Source organism: Gallus gallus, chromosome 4 (genome assembly GCF_016699485.2).
Source record: "Gallus gallus isolate bGalGal1 chromosome 4, bGalGal1.mat.broiler.GRCg7b, whole genome shotgun sequence".
Lineage (NCBI taxonomy): Eukaryota > Metazoa > Chordata > Aves > Galliformes > Phasianidae > Gallus > Gallus gallus.
The window spans coordinates 75,477,885-75,496,894 of NC_052535.1; the positions used below are offsets into that span (position 1 = coordinate 75,477,885).

General features: G+C 36.6%; 1 protein-coding gene across 1 annotated transcript in view; it reads left to right on the forward strand.

The window, feature by feature from the left end:
* FAM184B (family with sequence similarity 184 member B) overlaps positions 1–19,010 on the forward strand; it is a 47,866-nt gene that overhangs the window by 25,166 nt on the left and 3,690 nt on the right. The window contains exons 7-15 of the mRNA XM_040700480.2: positions 2,460–2,570; positions 9,795–10,007; positions 11,293–11,446; positions 12,568–12,680; positions 13,098–13,282; positions 14,742–14,755; positions 17,200–17,303; positions 17,468–17,569; positions 18,171–18,376. Of these exons, the coding sequence (XP_040556414.1) occupies positions 2,460–2,570; positions 9,795–10,007; positions 11,293–11,446; positions 12,568–12,680; positions 13,098–13,282; positions 14,742–14,755; positions 17,200–17,303; positions 17,468–17,569; positions 18,171–18,376 (1,202 nt within the window). The remainder of the gene's footprint in view (positions 1–2,459; positions 2,571–9,794; positions 10,008–11,292; positions 11,447–12,567; positions 12,681–13,097; positions 13,283–14,741; positions 14,756–17,199; positions 17,304–17,467; positions 17,570–18,170; positions 18,377–19,010) is intronic.

The following is a 19,010-nucleotide window of genomic DNA, read 5'->3' on the forward strand; positions in this document are numbered from 1 at the left end:
TTGGAGAATGTTTTTCTGAAAAGCGAAACAGAAATAGGGTCAGTACAATGAGGACTGTTTGTATTCTGAGAGTTCCCTCTGTACAGTGTCTTCCCCTGTTGATTGTCCAGACACAAATCTTTTCTGTGTGTATATATATAAATAGATACAGAAATATATATTTAATTCCCGGAAGTCTGTTAATGCTAGCATTCTGTAAAATTAGAATTGCTGTTGGAAACATAACAAAAAAAACAGATCATCCTCTGTACTTTTCTGAAGAACTGAAGTTGTCCTTGAGGAAGCCTCCATGCTTGAAAATGAGTCATACACCCAAAGCCAAAGCAAAATAGCAAAAAAAAAAAAACAACCCCAAACCAGCCAGACCTAGACTGAAGATGAGGCATACAACCCTGAATGGTTTTAGTTCCATGTTGTTTACTAAAGTACAATACTTTTTAACAGAGAATACCTACTGAAATAGAATATTCCTTACAAAATGAATGACAGTCCCCAGAATTCTACCTCGGTTTTGTCAAGTTATATAAATAATGTGATTTATAAATTACGGAAGCTGTAGCTAATTAAGAAGAAGGTCTGAATTAAAGACACAAAGAACTTGCATTATAAAGGCATCTATCAGTTCCATAAGGAAAAGACTTGTCTGAAGGAATGGCTGTTAAATGGGTTGGAAGATTTATAATGAAGCATATAAAAGAAATCAAGTTAATCTAAAACTTCAAGCAAGCTGAAAAAAATGCAGAAGGTAGAAGTGCTCTATTTATAGATGCTCTAATTCATCTGTTTTTAATCTTATTGGTCACAGTGACATCATTTGATTTATCCTCACTGGAGGCACTTAGAATCATAAAGTGCAAGGATTTTCTTGCTATGGTCTTACTGAGAGGAAAAGGGGGAAAAAAAAAAAAAGAGGGGGGGAAAAAAAAAGTCAAGCTGATGTATTTCTGCAAAAAGCTCCAGAGGCAGGAAGGTGACTTTATCCTTGATGTGACAAACTGCCTTCTTAGCAACACTTAGAATTACATGCTTTTCATGTGACAGCTGGAGTGATTAATGTGAGTTTCCTCCTGAAGAAATATGTACTGTGGGTGTATTCCAACTTCTGACTGAAATTTCCATGGATCTCTGCTGCAAAATACTCAAATACTTTGATTTAATCAAAATCTGGCATTGTTTAGGCTGAGGAGCTAATTCTACAGAGTGTTAGTAAATGGATTGGGAGTGCAGGTATTCTTAGTGACATGACTACTAGTTACAAACAAAAACATAAGTGTGTATGCATGACCTTACTTAAGTGTAGTCACAAAGAATGAGTGTTTCTTCGTGGATTCAGACTAGTATCCTGAGCAGTGACCTCTCTCAGTGTGTTTTAAGTGGCTGAGCTTTAATTTTTCTTATTGGTATACATTAGCAACAATTGGCTTAAGACATTCGTCAAAGAATTCCACTTTCACGAGAAGTACTCACTGTGATAAATTCTGGTATCTTACCTAGTGGCATGAGTCCTTTGGCCTCAGTACATCTGCAGTCTGTAATGTTTCTGTGGAGTAGGAACACAAATGGGGGCAGAAATACATTAAGATGTATGAAAATGTATTTAGTTTTAAGCACATGCTTTAATGCATAGTGATGCTCACACCTCAGTGCGTCTCTAAGCAGTTTGCCAAACTAGAGAGTAAGTTAAGGCCAAATTTATTCTCTATCTCCTACTGTATTTTGTATGATGTGTTTCTCAGAGATCTTATTAGACAAAAGAAATTAACATATGTATTAGAGCATATTGTAGAACTGAACAATCAGACTGGTCAAGTGTTCTGTAGACTTCTATTGTTGCTTTTCATTTCTCTCAGCATTAATGCTGCTGTACCTTTCCAAGTTCAACATCTCTTTGAGAATAATCAAAACTCTCGCAGGTGAGTTCTGAAGTCATAAAAGATGTGTTGCTTCTGTCACTTAATGCTGTGTTTTGTAGTCCCTTCCAGATTCTGGTGTTAAGTGCTCTTCAGAAGAATGCATTTCTGTTTATGAAACTGCTGAAGCCCATGCATTTATGCAGTGCTATTTCTCATAAAGGAATCTATGAGAGTAAATTATATTATCTGGTTGTGAAAGTGTTCACGTATGATCAGTATGTGAAGATACGGTGTTTCAAGGAACATAGTTCCACTATCAAGTGTAAGCCTTACTAAAAGGACTTTGTTACATACAGTATTGTTTTATGAGGATGGGTTTGTACAAGGTATACTTAAAATGATGCTAGGCTGAAGCTCTTCACACAAGTCAGATCAAACTTAAATGCTGATCATTTCATAATAAACATCTACTGTTATGCCTTTTTAACTATATTACTTCTAGGCAATGGATATTATTGCTTATAATCATCTCAAAGTGTTGCAGAAAGTTACTAAGGAAATCTTGAGTAAATTGTATACTCTCTTCCTTTTGTTTCTGGACTTTAGGAACTCCAGATGCAGCTAGATGAATTCAAAAGAAAATCTGAGTGTGAAATAAAGCAACTAGAGAAAGAAAAAGAAGCCCTAACTGGGAAACTTCAAAACTCTTCACTTGAGGTAAGCTAGTCCTAAATGTAAATTAGCAATAAAAGGGCTTTTCGTTTTTCCTTCTGAAAGATTCTTGATTACATATGTAACAGGTTGCCCAGACATGTGATGGATGCCCCATCCTTGAAGATATTCAAGGTCAGGTCAGACCATGCTCTGAGGAATCTGATCTACCTGTAGATGTCCCTGTTCACGGCAGGGAAGTTGGACTAGATGTCCTTTATGGGTCCCTTCCAACTCAAACTATTCTGTGTAATCATATTTGCAGCCATTGTCATTCAAGAAAATAGGCAAGATAGAAATAACAAAAAATACTGCTCCTCGGTGACTATGAAGATTTTGATATGCCTATTTATTTTGATAAATTTCATAACATACCACTCTTTGGTATTATATTATGGCTTTATGCTAAGGAATTTGGCTCCATCTGTGTTGGATGGTGACTTTGACTGTCTACATTTGGGGATATTTGTATTGACTGTATACATTTGGAGATGATTTGGAATCATCTTCTCTGTTTTTGTTTGTGTGTAGACATGTAAAAGGGCTTCTTGTTTGCTTCCTTAAGCAAGAAAATTGAATGGTAAAAAAAAGATAGAATAGCTCATTTTTGCTCTGCCTGCTTGATAAAGTAGCTGATGGGGTGACTGAAGCAGGTTAGAGCATGCAGTGGTTTATTTATTAGCGGTTATTTATGTGTATATGTTCTCAAGAACAAAAATGAAGTAGAGAAAGCATCATGACTCCAAAGTAACTTTTAGGATTACATACCTTATGTACTATTCCCTGTTCCGGATATGTCTGAGTTGAAATAGAAATTTGCTAACATGTATTAATCTGGAAATGAGTACCTGAGATGTTTCAGTATTAGATTATCTACCTGTATATATAGTTATTTGCAGGCCAAGCAATGCAAATTTTCCAGACTACTATATTGTACAAATATTTTGGTAGATAAGTGTCATGATTTGAAAAGCCATGCCTGCAAGTTGGATAATTTTCTGTAAAAACAAAACAGAACCCCTGTAAAGCAATTACTGAACTAGGTAAAGAGTGCTTTCATCATGAGAACTTTTTCTTCTTTTTCCTGCTCATCTGGGTTTTAAGAAGCCAAAATGTTACCAAAGAAAATTAGAATATTCCCCAAACCACTGAATTCCGTTTAGGTTAAAGTAATGGACAGCAATAGGAATTAGGTAGTTAACACTGTTGAACTAGTGAATTAGAGATAACCACTGTTGTTGTGACTGGCTGACTGTAATTTCCATCACTTTGTATCTTCACTGCTTCTAAGCTTCCAGTAAGTTCAGTAGGATCTTGCATAGCAACAGCTCAGCAAGAGATGGAAACCCTAGATTTTTCTCAGCTGGCTTTTGTACTTTCTGAGTGGCTATAATAAGACCTCTTTCAGTGTTTAAAGCCAGAGAAAGGACAGATAGATCCATCAGAGGCCTAAGCAAGATGTCTCCCACCTCCTTTCCCTGTCCCCTTCCCTTTATACTCCTTGGTGTGTGGTATGTTTCAGCAATCACAGAGTGCATTATGGTCACTTACTATATAACATGCTTTTCCCCACATTCAGCTGTGTTAGTTCTGAATGAACTGTAGTCCTTTTTTGTTTCACTTGTAATGCAGATCTACATGTTCTGGTATCAAACAGTTGCATTCTGACGTTCTGTCCATTACTCAGTGTTACAAATGCAGAATATAAATGTAGTTCTTAATGTTCTAAACTTCTGGCTAAGTCCTGATTTTAGGTTTTATTACACACCTGTTTTCTACACTGTTCTTCACTGGAAGAATTTTGGGTCAATCCTACTTGTGTTGGCCTATTCAGGGTGACTTCCTTGCATCTAATACAGCATGCAGGTTCTCAGAAATCAGTTATCTTTATTCTTTTCTAAACTTCCCTTAGGGGGGAAAAAAATATCCTAGTATATTAAAAGCTGAAAACTTATCATGATATGCTGACATATGTAGTGCCTGAAAGTTGTACTGGTTTTCAGGTATAAGGGGAGGAGGTAGATACTGTCCAACCTGATAATACTGCGTACATTTATGCATATATATTCCATTGGAAGGCCTCAAAGAAATCAAAAGGCTTATTTCTTGAAGTAATTATTGTTCAGGTTTTGCAGGTGCAAAAAAAGTAAAGCAGTGAGCCATCAAATTACTTTTCTTGAAGTCATGCATTCAGGCCTGAACAACAGGAGAGGAAGCCTGTTTCCTATCTGCTACTCCTGTGATACCGTGAGTTTACAGTAGATGCAAGGGGTACTGAGAAAATATTGTTGCTGCATACATAAAGCAAGTAATATAGTGTACATTATATTGTATGTTACATTCACAACATCATGTAAGTAGGAACAGATGCACTAAAAAACGACTCACTGCATCTCGCAATCTAATGGGGGGAGGGGGGGGTTGAAAATGGAAATGGTTCCTCTGAAGCAAAAATTTGCATTGTTGGTATTCCTTATGTTACTTTCTGAACCAATTACTTAGAGATATTGCCTCTAAGCAATTGAAATTACTTCACCAGAGAAATGAAGTAGTTCCAACTTACAATGCTTTCCTTCTATAGATATTTGACTATTCATAGCCAACAAATAAGCATTTACTCTACCATATTATGTTTCACTGAAGGCATGATTCCCAGCTGGGAACTTAACAGTGGCTCAGCCCAGAGCTTCTGCCTCAGAGACTAGGCAGTGTGCTGTTACTAATCCAGTTCTAACCTGGGTGATACTTCACATCTAAAAATAGCTTTCTTAGCAGCATAAGGCATATTTTTGGTTGGGCTGACATAGCTACAGCACTGTGCAGAGTAGACAAAATCATGATAATTAGTTTTCTCTGGGGATGCACTTTAAAACTGCAGTAGTTCTATATCACTGATTTATTTTTTTTCCCCTTCATAAGTGAGCCAGATTTACACCTATTTGGTGCCTTGGGAGGAAAAATATGAAGTCCTGTGTGGACTGAATACTAATTCATTGGAGTCCTCCAGCCCCTTACTTTTGCCCTACAGGATCTGTTCAACAGCTGTAAAGAGACAATTCTGGAATTACAAGATACATAAAATAGAAGGTCAGGATTCACCATAACCTTGCTGGCTGGTAGGCTTGTGAGTACCATCAAGTAATCATAGCAGCTGTAGAGGTATGCCTCTTGTGGTTGCTTCTGTCCCTCCAGTCAGGACTTGCTGTACATTTTGGACAGTAGTTAATTGTGAACTTAACAGAGGTAACTGAAATAAGACTGCGGTAAAATAGTATTTTGTTATTTTGTTGTTACTACTTCTACTGTGTTACTGTTTTGATGTAGTAGCACCATAGTATGAGTAAAACTGAATAGCATTTGGGTGCCTTATTTTGACTGTCTGAACAAACTCTCAAATGTGGTGATTTTTCTATAATACATCAAAAGACAGTTTTAAGTATATAAGTGTATTAAGTATGAATTCATACTCTAGCAATGTATTGAGATCTTTCTACTTAAACGATACAGTAAGTCAAAATATTCTCTCTGATTCCAACTTTAGATCTTGTCTTTGAGAGTTCATGCTTAGATACAACAAATACAAGAAGGAGAGAGCAGGTAGGAGTGAGGTTTCAAATATTTGTAGAATCTGGAAGCACAGAATTGGAATAAGCAAACAAGTCAGAGGGTGAGCATACTGTGACATGCACAGCTATATATTTGCCCAGTATTTTTGCCCACTGGCTATTAGACTCTGAGAGGTGCTTCAAGAGAATCAAGAAGCACAGTAATTATGGTTATAAAATAATTAAAACTGAAAGACTTTTGAAATATTTCAAAACTTATGTCTTTTATTGATAGTTGATGATTTTTCCTTTGCTTGGAAGACAGTGGGAGGCAAAATGAGATGTCATTTGGTTAAATCTCCTGCTTTACAGTTTACTTTGTGGAAAATAATAAACAAAAGCTCTGGAAATGAAGGTATGGTTGGCAAGTGAGTCTGGCATCTGCTTGTTCTTGGTGTACATCCAGCCCACAGATAGATCTCAACATATATACATATTAAAGACAATATTTTTCATTAAGAATAATGCTAATCAATTTTTCTTCTCTTGTTTGTTCAGACAGCTAGTAGAATGACGCAAAGGAAAAAGCCAAGAAACAAATGTAAGATTAGTTAGCTTAAACTTGCAGTCAGGGACAGCTGAAGCTTGATGGGTTTTTTTTGAATTTGCCAATTCAAAACTGTTTGGTTGGAAATTTAAAAATGCCCAAGTGGGTTTGAATCTGTTTGGGAGATGGTAGAACTTTTATTTTCTGGCATTTAAAAAAAGGACAAGAAAACAGATGTGATTCACAAACACGTGGAGAGGGAATGTTTGTTTTCTTGTCTACCAACCTAGCATTTTCATGAAGTGTGGGGGAGCTGGGCATCATGATTTTTTTCCCTTCTGCCAGCTTTCTCTCCACTTAGAGTTCCCTTGTCACTGGGTTATAAGATACTACTGTCTCGTGTTGCCACTTCTTCATTTGTGTTAAGTTGTCATTGGACAACCTAGACCTCCATCACTTGGGTAAGCATCCCAGTTGCTTTCAGTGTACATGCACATGCTCTCTTGCCCTCATTTTTTCTGTGCCTCCATACTTGCTTTCTCTCTTACGCATACAAACACACACACACACACAGCAGAACCAACACTGCTGTCTCTTATTCCCTTGTGTGCTGTGAATAAAGTCATTTGTCTCCCTGTAAGTGGTGAAATAATTTAAGTTTGTAATATGTTGAATTCAGTCCGAAGGGAATGTGTTTTAACTTGTCATTTTGACTTGTACATTCAAAAACACTCCCGTTGGCCTGATTCAACCAGAAATTTTACTCATTGCTTGGTTTTTCCACCAAGAGGAAAAAAGCTTCCCAAGTTTGTTAAAGAGGTTTTTAACAAGATTCATCTCTGCTTGCAGAATTCTGTCATGTCTAAATTACTGATACTGCTGTAGATCTCAGAACATACAAAATATCAGTGATAAGCTAAGGAACTTTGAAGTTCAAATATAGTGCACTGCCCCATCTGGTAAAGGATATCCATGTTAACCACAATACTGGTATATGGCCCTTTGTGTGAAGACTGTTGGAGAAAGTTCAGAGGGAAGAAGTTCAAGATGGGTGATGATCAGCAATGGCCACCACCAATTAACTGGAGAAAGAAACATGACTTTGATTTGAAGGAAAGAGCGAATTTATTTAAATAGAAGTAATATAGAAAACCGACCTGTGTACAGAACTGCAGTTGTACAGCCATAACCATACCCAAAAAATGGAACAGTGACTCTTATAGCTGTTTTGCAGCATTTTGAGCCTTCCCCACGCTGTTCAGTAGATCTCGCTGTTCTGTGCTGGGAACCTGTGTGAAAAGAACAGGCTTTGAGAGTACTCGAACAGGGGCTGCAGTCCATCTGGGAATGGAGAAATGGCCTCAGAGAGGGAAAGAGAATATATTCTTTGGAGAAAAGAAGTCAGCATGCTCAACTTTCTTTAGAAAGAAAAGAGCCATAAAGTGCAGGGAATACATTTAGCTATCGTGAGAAAGTATTCCTAAGATTTGGGGAAATATGGCATAGCTGATTATCTCCCTTTGGATAGCGCAATGCTGCCTGTGGCCAAAAAGTTAGTGAGAAGTAAGGGCTTTTTGCACAGCATGTTTCCTGTTCTTGTGCGTAACACATTATACACTGGAACATACTGTAAGAATGAAACGTGAATGATGTAGATGCTTTAGCCCACTTAGTAAATTTTCATCCAGCTTTTGTGATGCTGCATCAGAAAGGACCGTGACTGTGTTGCTGAAGTTACAAACAACTGTTTAACTAGCTTAAGTGCTTCCTCAAGTAGCAATCTGTTTGCAGTTTATGTGGGGAAAAAAATCAAGGCAGTATTGAAGAAGAGAAAAAGAATGTGTATTAATGTAAAAGCAAGAACATGAAGGAGTCACAGGTTATAATCTATATCCAACTTGTAGATGTGTGTTATGTAATTTGTACCATTAAGGTAATATGACCATTGTGTGATTTATCATTTGAATCATAGGAAATTGTAAGGAAGCAAACTTCTCCCTTTCACAGTTTGATTTCAGTTTCTCTAAGTTTGGAAAATACAAGTACATAAAACATGAAATACAGACATATACTTTTTCACGTGCTTTCAAAAAGAAAAGGAAAGAGAGGTGAAGGTTTTGTAGGAGGCATGGCAAAGTGGGAAAGCAGACTTGGAAGCTTAAGATACAGTACTGGAAATGCTAACTGACCTTACTAGGTATGCATTTTCCCCTCATGCAAAAGAACTTTGAAGTTCTGAAAAAGTTCAAGATGTTCACAAAATTAGGAAGAATGGCAAATACAAATTGCTGCTGAATGTTTAAAAACCTACTGCATAGAGAAGAGAGCAGATTCATTCCTCTCTTCCCACTGAAAAAATATAAAATCCACAACATTATTCTTAAAATGAGAGCTCTGCTTTTGTGACTGCTACTATAGACGTGCTCTGCAGAGTTGCATCTCAATGCTGACCATAAGCTCGGTCTTAAGCCTGCCTCCAGATTTGTGCCCCAGTTGGACTATGGACTCTATATACAAGATGAAGATGATCTGAAAAGAAGTAATTTAAGAAAAGTACTTGATGGGCAAAAGGACAGTGTATGATAAAGGTATGTCATTGTTTCACCAGCTTCTCTTTGAAGGGGTATCTTCTTCAGAAGGATTGATTCTACTTGTTTGGTTCTTTTTAAGTACTCGTTAAAGCTGCCCAAATCATTTGCTTTCTGTTTGTTGATCAAATTAAAAAGCAATGAAAGGTTGAAGGAAAATTCAGGAGTGTCTTTAAGTTGTAAGTTTGAATTAATGTTTTATTTGAAGTGTTGTTGTCATTTTAAATAAAGAAATTAAGTTAAATTTTGATATGAAATGTTTTAAATGAAGAATTCAAAGTTTCCTACTTAATAACATCACTGTGAAAAGAAAAAGCTTTTAAAATTATTATTTGAATATTTTCATTTGAGTAAAACCATTCTGAATTACTGTATTAGCTATCTGGAAAAAATCACTTAGCTCCCTTCTTCACTGAAGCAAAGGACTCATTGCATGAAACAAGCATCCTGCTGTTTTTCACAGCGCATCACAAGATCATCGAATTTACTCATATTTACATAACTCTTCTCCACTGTTAGTGTAGCTATTAATCCTTTCCTTCTCTGATAGGTGGCTCAGCTGAAGCAGATATTAGACCAACAAGCAGATAATTTCAAGGAGTCACTGAAGAAACATAGTCTACAGTCCAGCAAAGAAAAGGAGAAGCTTTTGCAGGATCTTCAAAACACCATTAAAGAAAACCAGAATGTTAAACTGCAGCTGGAGGCATCACATCAAAAAGTCTTAAAAATGTTGGAGAAAAACAAAAAACAGGAACTCAAGGTCAGTTTATGAGATACTAGTTAAAAAATAGATGTGTGGGCTAAACAATGTTAGCAAGCCCTGAGTACTGGCTCATTAATTACTTGTTATCTTAACTATATGCTGTTATTGTGGCACATAATGAGCTATTCTGTGATTTTGAAACCTTGTTATCTTAAGGGTTGGGTTTTTTGTTGGGTGGTGGTGGTGTTTTCTTTTTAACTTTTTTACTGAGATAACAGCAAGAATGAAATTATTTCTATAAAATACCATGTCCTAGTCTATAGTTAGGCTAGGATGAATGCAGACTCTTCTAGCTGTGCTTCACAAGTACGAGGGAATTCCTAAGTGTTTTATTAACAGGACTCACTTTTTATTATTTTTCATCCATTATTCATGTTCATCCATATACATAAACAGTGTAAAAGAAGTATGATATGCACGTGTAATGATGTGTATTGGCTTAGATGCTTTCAAGAAATGAATTCTATGAGTAGCTAACAAAAGCTTCTAAAGATTCAAGGGGATTTATTTCAGTGACAAAATGTGAATGAAGTATAATGAAGTATTGAAGGAAGTAGCTGTTCAAGTGGAAAAAAAAAGCTTAAAAAATCTACTTGCAATTGTAGCGTGGAGTTAGTATGTCTCTTTTTTATATTACACACATTAGGAAAAACCTTTTACAATGTGTTTGGTAAAACCACCTGTCAACGGGCTTATGGGCTGTTTTGGCTCAGTTCTGTAACACCACCATAAAAATGATTTAGTGTCTTGTTTACATATTCAGAATCAAATCCCAGCTTTATCAAACCAAGCTGTAGGCAGTTGCTGGTAAAAATGAAACTAGATAATGAGAGCTTGTTCTCAGAGCCACTACAGAGCAACTACTCCAGCAGCGTATCAGCAGCATTTCTGATGATGATGATAAGTTCTGTCCAAGAAATACTAAATGAAAGATAGAAGCCTTTGTCTGACACAGTGTGATAAGGAAAGGTGTTCAGGTCAAATCTGGGACTTTGTATGGTGAATGGTAAAACATCTTTTTAGTGCCAAATAAGTATGTCAGTGTTATTATTTCATTTTGCACAACAAATCTAATACAACAAATCTTGCCCCTGTTAAGTTTTCTTTTTCATTTTCTGGTCATTTTTATTCTTACTTTGATGAAGTGTCACATGAAGTGATGATGGAAATAATAAAAGTTCTACAATGAAAGACCAGATTCATCCAGGTATTACAAGTAAACCAACAAGGTGATACATAGGTCCCAACTACTTTGTTTTTTGGGGTGGGTGTTTACTTACAGGAGGCAGAAGAGCGTTTGAAAAAGGAATTTAATGAGACTTTCAAGATCCAACATCAGTCTCATAGGCTGGAAATGCAAACCTTGGAAGAGAGAGCAAAGAAAGAATTACAGGATGAACTCGAGCAGATACAGAAGCAGCAAACTCTGTTGCTAGGTATAATGTCTTATGCGTACACAGCTCATACTACTTGATGATATACTGAGAAGTGCTGGCATTCATCCCATTCATTCCCCTTCCCATTTTCTGGATCATCTCCTTTTCTGTACCCTACACTTCCAGCAATACATACTTAGCCTTTGTTTGTAAACTGCACTCTGCTGTCAGCAGCTTGTATACAGCATACAAGTATGCATAAACGGATGTATTGAATAGGAAAATTGTAGTTAGTATATCTTTCCTCTTTTTAATATGTGGAGAATTATTATATGTGATTCAAGTCTTTCTGTTGAGTTCAGCAGTAGAGCTCTGTGACTCCATATGTATTATTTATTCAGTTTACAAAGTTCCCTGAATAGGGATCTGGGATCTAAACAGAACGCTACAGTATGAGAACACGTAATATCTCCAGGCCTGAACTCAGGTTATTAAAGCTCATTTATAAAATCCTTAACTGAAGAAAGAATAATTTAAAAGTACTTCTGTTCTTGCCTTTTTTTCAGTCATTCAAATTTATTAGAAAGATTTGTTGCTCTCTAAAGTTAATTGAATAGATAACTTATATTCAGCTTCTTCAAGGAAAATTTTAAGGATGAGAGAAACCAACATCTTTCTCCTTGTACTTGATCCATCCTGAAACTTTTACACAGTCTATAAAATAGCAGCACATGACAGATCTGCTTATTTAAGTGTTGCATTTCAGTAACACAAGCAGAGCTCTCAGCCTGCATTACAGCCTTTTGTAAAACAGCAGTGGATTTTGCAATGAAGCTCAGGAGCGCTGCAGTTAAGTCCAAAGTTAGAAAAAGCAATTACAGTGATTTACTCTGAAAAACAGCTGACACAAACCTTACTTCTCTGATTCTGATGCTGAGCTGTTGCAGTTATAGCTCTGCATCTTTGTACTATTGCTTAGTTGAGTTGTCTACTAACAGGTTTGGCTTTTACCAGAAAGGGTGTGTTCCTTTTTCTTTCTATTACTGTTTACTAATGGCAAAGACACTGAGGGAAAAGCAAAGTATAATGTATTAATGTTTGCATCAACATTGTCTATATCTACCTCCCCTGCCCACCTGGCCTCTGACTGCCCTAATTATTATCTCTCTGGTTGTTATTAGGATCTCTAAAGGTGGAAATTTCTGAGCAACAGACATCATGCACTAATCTCAAAAAACAAATAGAAGAGCTCCAAATGGAGCTGAGGAGTGTGAGGACCTTGAAGAAGCAACAGGCAAGAATCCAATTCCTACTTCATTATCTTATTGTGTTTTCTGAATGCAGTAGTGTCACTTTACTCTCTCCAAGCATAATAAAAGGTCTCTTGCAGAAATACAGTCAGTTTCCTTTCTTCATGTCACCCGTAAAAATGTTAACCTTACTTATCAGCTTTTCCCTATGGGCAGACTTTTTTCCTTTTAAAGATTGAGTCTTCAACACAAGTCAATGAATGAATGTTACCAAAAATGTGTATTTTATGGAGAATATAATGCATGCTTGGGAAAATGTGATCACGGATTTTGTCATGCACGTAGAATTTCACATAAATTTGATGAATCAGTTCACTCAAAATCAATGCATGCAAGTCCAGTGAGGTCTTCAGGTTAAGTAATAAGAGGCTATGATTAAATAACTTTTGTATTTTTCTTAGGAAGGAAGCAGTCAGAGCCAGATCAGATCTCTTCATGACGAACTGGAAAAATGTCAGAGTGAAATTTCTGAGCTCAAGAAAGAGAACTTACTTTTGAAGGACTCAATGGAATTACTCAGTACTGAGTTGGAGACACAGAAGCAAGAAGCTGCACAGCTTCAGGATAAGGAGAGACAACACAAAAGGTTTGCCTTATTTTCACTTCACAATGCTATCTAGAGAGTCTAGTATTGAAGCTAGTATTAGAGATGTTCTAACTGTGATGTCAGAATTTCTCCTCTTCTCAAGTACTAATTTTATTTATAGATGCTGGGAGTTCTGCAGAAGCAGTAGTATCATATTCTTTTTTCCAACCATACTGAAGATCACTTGAAATAACTGTTCAGTTCTACATCACAGAGAAATTTGTCCAGTGTGGCCTTGTAGGGGTAACCTGACAAAAGCTGCATAATGTTGACTGAATTTGAAAAGGATTGGAAACAGTAAATCCCAAAGTCATTCAAGATCTATTCAAAAGATGTAGAATGCTCTGAGAATGCTAGTTTTTTAAACCCATTCTCTGTAGCTGAAACCAATGAGTGGCTAATTCTAAAAGGAACACCTGAGGATGCCATATGTACCTGTGTGACTCTGCTATGGCTGTAGCAGCCAGCTTTGCCCTGCGAGGTGAGGGCAGTCATAGCAGAAACCGAGAGCTTCTGTGCTCATTGAAGTCTGGATCTGTAACATGCTGTTAGGACACAGAAGGGCAAGCTCATAATGTTGCCTGTCTTTGTAGAAGGTGGACTGCATCCTGTTAGTATCCTGAGCCACAGGCTCAGGGCATGCGTTGCGTTGCAGTAGTAGCAGTGTCCCCATGTCCTCACAAGAAACTGGAGTACTTACTTTTTACATGGGAAACAAGATTGCAGTTGTCCAATGCATTTCTGTGGCCATTTAATCCTTTGAGGTTTCTGGGTCATAATATTTAACACATTCTCTTTGCAAAGGGATTGAGGGATCTGGCACAGGAACACTTTTCAGTTCATTTCTGCAGTTGTGTGGAATGTTTGCTCCTCAACTACTCCAGCTATATATATAAAAGGAGCTTTTAAATTGTGTGCTTCATAGTCTAGAGAAACACACTCAAGGGATAAGATGTCTCTCTGCAGGCTGTCAGAGTGGCCAGAGTAATTCTATTGCTGTCTACCAGTCAGTGGATATTTAAAGAATGAGAGAGAAAGTTTTTTCCTTTGCACTCTTTGGAGGAATACTTGAAAGCATCTTTCATTTTAAGCTTTTGAAATGAGATCAACAGAAAGAATTGCAACCAGAGTTTCACCAGTGCCCTCCAGCTGCCTTGGAGGAGTTGAGAGCTTCTGTTCATGAAGAGAAGAATTAGTCACATGTCAGCGATGAGGTCTAAAAGGCCTCAAATGGTAAAGCTGCTGGGCAGGATGATAATCTTTACAGGGGATAGATGGTGTAGCTCTACTGTAGTAAACAGAAGCAGCATTAATGGAAATTATGTAAGAAGAAATCCTTCAAATAAGAGGAGAAAATCAAAGAGCTCAAATGGTTGTAGGCATCTGATACAGGCTGCTCTGAGATTAACCCATAGAAAATGTGGAACATTAGCCTGTAGGTCTTGTTTTGCTTTTGCAGGGCCAATAATTTAGGTAAGGCAATAGTTAAATTGGTAAGTGCATAAAAATAACAGCTTTTTACTGTAACCTTAAGGATAGTGACCTTGTCTTCAGTTATAGTTGTTTCTACTCATTGTGGCTTTTTATCTGCACGTGCTAAATTTTTGTAACCAATTATTTAAATTAACATTGCTACTATTGCCAAGCAAGTGTAGCCAGTAATCTGCTTCAAGTAATCTTTTCTGTTCTCCTCACTTGTGAGAATTCCACCTCAGGGACAGAAACATTCTATACGGATTAGGATCAGAACAGTCATAGATTTTTGTTTTTTGTTTTGGTATTTTTTAATGGGAAAACAAATCCCCAAACAAAAAAGTTCCTGTAGAGTATGACAAAACAGTAGCAAACAGAAGGCAGTAAGATAATATGATTCTTCAATAAATGTATTTCATTTTGGGGGTTGCCGTCAAAAAGCAATGTTATCGATGGGCTTGAAAAAGTATTGGGCATTTTTCAGTTATCAGTTGTATGAGCTAATGAAATAACAGCATCTTGCAACATATATTGTCTGTTAGAGACAAACACTGTGAAGGCATTTCTATAATGTTTCTTGCTATGTTTAGAATGGTGGTAGGCATCATTAACTACTTTAATTGGGTGCTATGATGGGATGAAGTATAGAATCAAGGCCTCATCGTAAAATCTCAGAGATTCCAAAATTTTACTTAATATGCATTCCTTTATTTTATTGTCACATTTGATCGTTAGGATTGATGTATAAATTAACCATAGACAGAATGCCACTACTACCATGTAAAAAGCCCCCTTTGCTTCCTGAAGGTTGAAGAACAAGTGCTTCTTTTCCAAATAACTTGTCTCTTTTTCACTATTAGTGTCTGTTGTTCAGCTTCAGACTTCAAGTAATATGATGAAGTCAGATCAGTCAGCAGAAGCCCCAGAGCTGTGCTGTTAACTGCCTTTCTATTCACTAAAAGACCTGAAAACTGCATGCTTTCATCAGTGATATAAACTAGTATTAAAACATGAAAATTTTATTTATTATTTTATATATAATATACATAATATTATATATAATTAATTTATAATAATAATAATTGTTATTATTCCTACTGAATATATATATTTAAATTACTTGTGGGTAGAATATGATGAGCACTGAAATAGAAGTGTATAGAATTTTCCTTTTCAAACACAAAAATACAGATACATTGTAATAAACTGATTACTGTTTAAAGGAAGCCACTATACTGTTTTACAACATTAAATCAAACCCTGCACTTTGCATCTTACAATTTTATGATGCATAAAATCATCTTTGTCACAGATGCTACCAGGGGCCGTGATCCATCCTATTACACTTAATTTTGTTCACCACAGCAGCTCCCTTGAGTTTAAGCTCTTGCTTGTTCTCACTCCCTTGCAAATTTCTCAGGTTATTCCCTAACTGCAACCCCCACTTTATCATGTAAATAGGTGCATTTTGCAGCCTTCTTTGGATGTAAGTAGTTCTGTTGTTCTTCAGGCTGTACACCGGAGGCCTCCCACAAATAGTCTTTGTTTTTGTTACTGTCATTTACTCAAATCTTACCTGTGCAGCATAACTCCAGCAGAGATATACTTGCAAGTAGGCAGGTCTTTGAATCATTTATATATTCATATCTAAACTGTGAGATACGCTAAATGAAAAGTGTAATGTTGGGGTTTTTCTTACTCTCAAATTTTTCCTCTCACAGAAAAAAATAAATAAATAAAAGTGGTTTGTATTCTGTAATTAACTTCACTGTATGGCAGATGAACTTCATGGCACTCAGTTTCCTGAGCAGTGGAATTCATAAAGCTGGCTGATGAAATAATTAGTTGTTTTTTAATGGGTTAATCAAACATGTTTCCACACCATCTTTAAGAAGGTGTAAATTCTAATTTGAATCTTTTTCCTTGATTGAGGCATTTAAAGAGCAGAAATCACACTGCAGGCTTTGCCTTAGGGGGTTCACTAAAGCAGCGGACCATCCAAAGCTCTTTTTTAAATAAAAGTTGTAGGAAGTTTGTATTTCTGAGACCTCAGTCAAATACAGTTGGAATTAGCCTGTAGATTCTAAAATTATTGGGTCAGAAAGAGAACAAGTAGATAGATACAGATATGAATAGATGGAGTGATACAGATTTGTCTCATTAGTAAACTAGGTAGGCAATATGATGTGCAAGCTTAATTAGTATTTTACGGGGGCTGGATTTTACACTGGGTAGGCAATTTGGTTTGGAACTCCACAGCATTCTGCATTTATATATGATCTACATACAGATGCCTGTTTTTAGAAGTGCTTTTCTATTGTTCTAATTATGTCCCTATATTTTAGTCTTGGAATTTAAACTACAGCTCAGGTATTTCTTGAACCTGGCCTAGGGAAAATTTTTGTTGGTTTGCATTCTTTCTTTCGCACAGACTTAAAAAATAGAAGAAAACACAAGAAAACCAGAGTCCAGACCAGAAGATATACATCTTATAAGCTGCCTGCAAGATAAACTAAGTGAGAAAGAAGAAATTATTAAGCAGCTGGTGGTAAGATATCCTTTTACATGTACATACATATTTTGGCATATGTTTGAAGGCACTGTGCAATGTTTCTCACATTGCTTCAGATTGATACTTTCTCTCTGCTCTGCAATTCTTTGACTTAAATATGTTTACACACCAAAGAGACATATAAACTTCTTTTCCATCAGGAAGGAAGAAAATTTCAGCATTCACTTTTACCCAGCACTGAATCGTACAGAAATCGATCTTTTTCTTTCACCCCTAATCCAGGATGTTTGACTCCTATGAAGGTAAGAGAGGTAATTCAATTAAAATTACAGATCATGATGTTTTGCCCCTATTTGAGTCATACAAATAACCTAGAACAGTAAAAGTCCTGTTAATTTTCTATGGTAATATTATTCAGTAGAATTCTTTCCAGTAGGCTCACCTGTAAACAGGTTCTGAGATAAAAATAAACTCAGCAGAAGTGCGTGGGTACAAATCTTTAAGCAAATACAAAACAGTAGATCCCCAAGCAGCTCAGTCTTCCACTGGGTTAAGCACAGCTAACAATTGGAGGTAACTGGAAGTTGCTTTGATGTTGTATGTATCGAGAGGATTATGAATTTTGGTTTGTGCTACTTGCAGTTTGTCCCTAGTCAGCACCTAACTGAGCTCTGGGTATATCTAAAACCTCGAAGTCAAATATACAAGTTGTTTTAATCAGACCACCTAACCCCATGGATGCTTACAGCATACCCTGGAATGAGAATGTATTCTAAATTAGACAAAGATGGGGAACTTGATTTTTGCTTGCTCCTCCCACATTGTCTAGGGATGAAGTATTGTTTTTATACCATAAACTATGAAAAATGTGTGTGTGATACACTTTTCTTTTATGATAAAAAGCAGCAGAAGAGACCAGTTGAGGTGCCCAGTCGTGTTGTCAGTGTACCAAATTTAGCCTCCTACGCAAAGAGCTTTTTGAGTGGTGACTTGAGATCAAAAAGAAGTGCTCCTCAAATAACAAAATCAACAAGCTTAGACCAGAGTCCTGGATGCCTCAGGGTGGGTTCTCCAACAGCACAGACCTCAGACAGCAGCACTGCCATAAGGTATTTGTTTATTTTGATGTGTTTTCAAAGAATTTCAGTGAATTTGTATTCTAAATCTTGTAGGCATTCAAGCACATTATACATCCAGAATAAACAGCAATACAAGATTCCTGTCTCTTAGTGAATTCCATGTGATCAGTTTTCTCTAGATAGACCTAGAACTTAACTGCAAATGTAGACTGTAATAACCGCCCAGCAGAGCTTATCATTGCAAGCCTACCAGATACAAAGGGAGAAGCACTGCAAATATTGGACTGTGGTTAATAATGAACGTGGCTGTTTAAATCTTTGAGTACCCATCAGTAATTCTGTTAGAGATGTTTCTTACTTTTACCTCCTTGTTTTGCACCTCAGTTGATATAGATGAGCTTCTATATTAGGAGACGTTTGAATGACCCTAGGCTAATCATTTGGCAAAGGGTCTAGAGACTAAAAAACTGATTAGGAGATACTTAGTGGTCTTCCAGTGTCACTCAAGATCTCTTGTTATTCTTGATTTCAAACAACTTCTTTGTTTAGTGAATTTGTACTGAAAAGCTTATTTTTTTCTTCAAATTTGCAAGCTATTATTTAAAAAATGCTTAGGATTTTCCAAATGTAAATTAACTCTCTAAGAAAGAGTTAAAAATATACA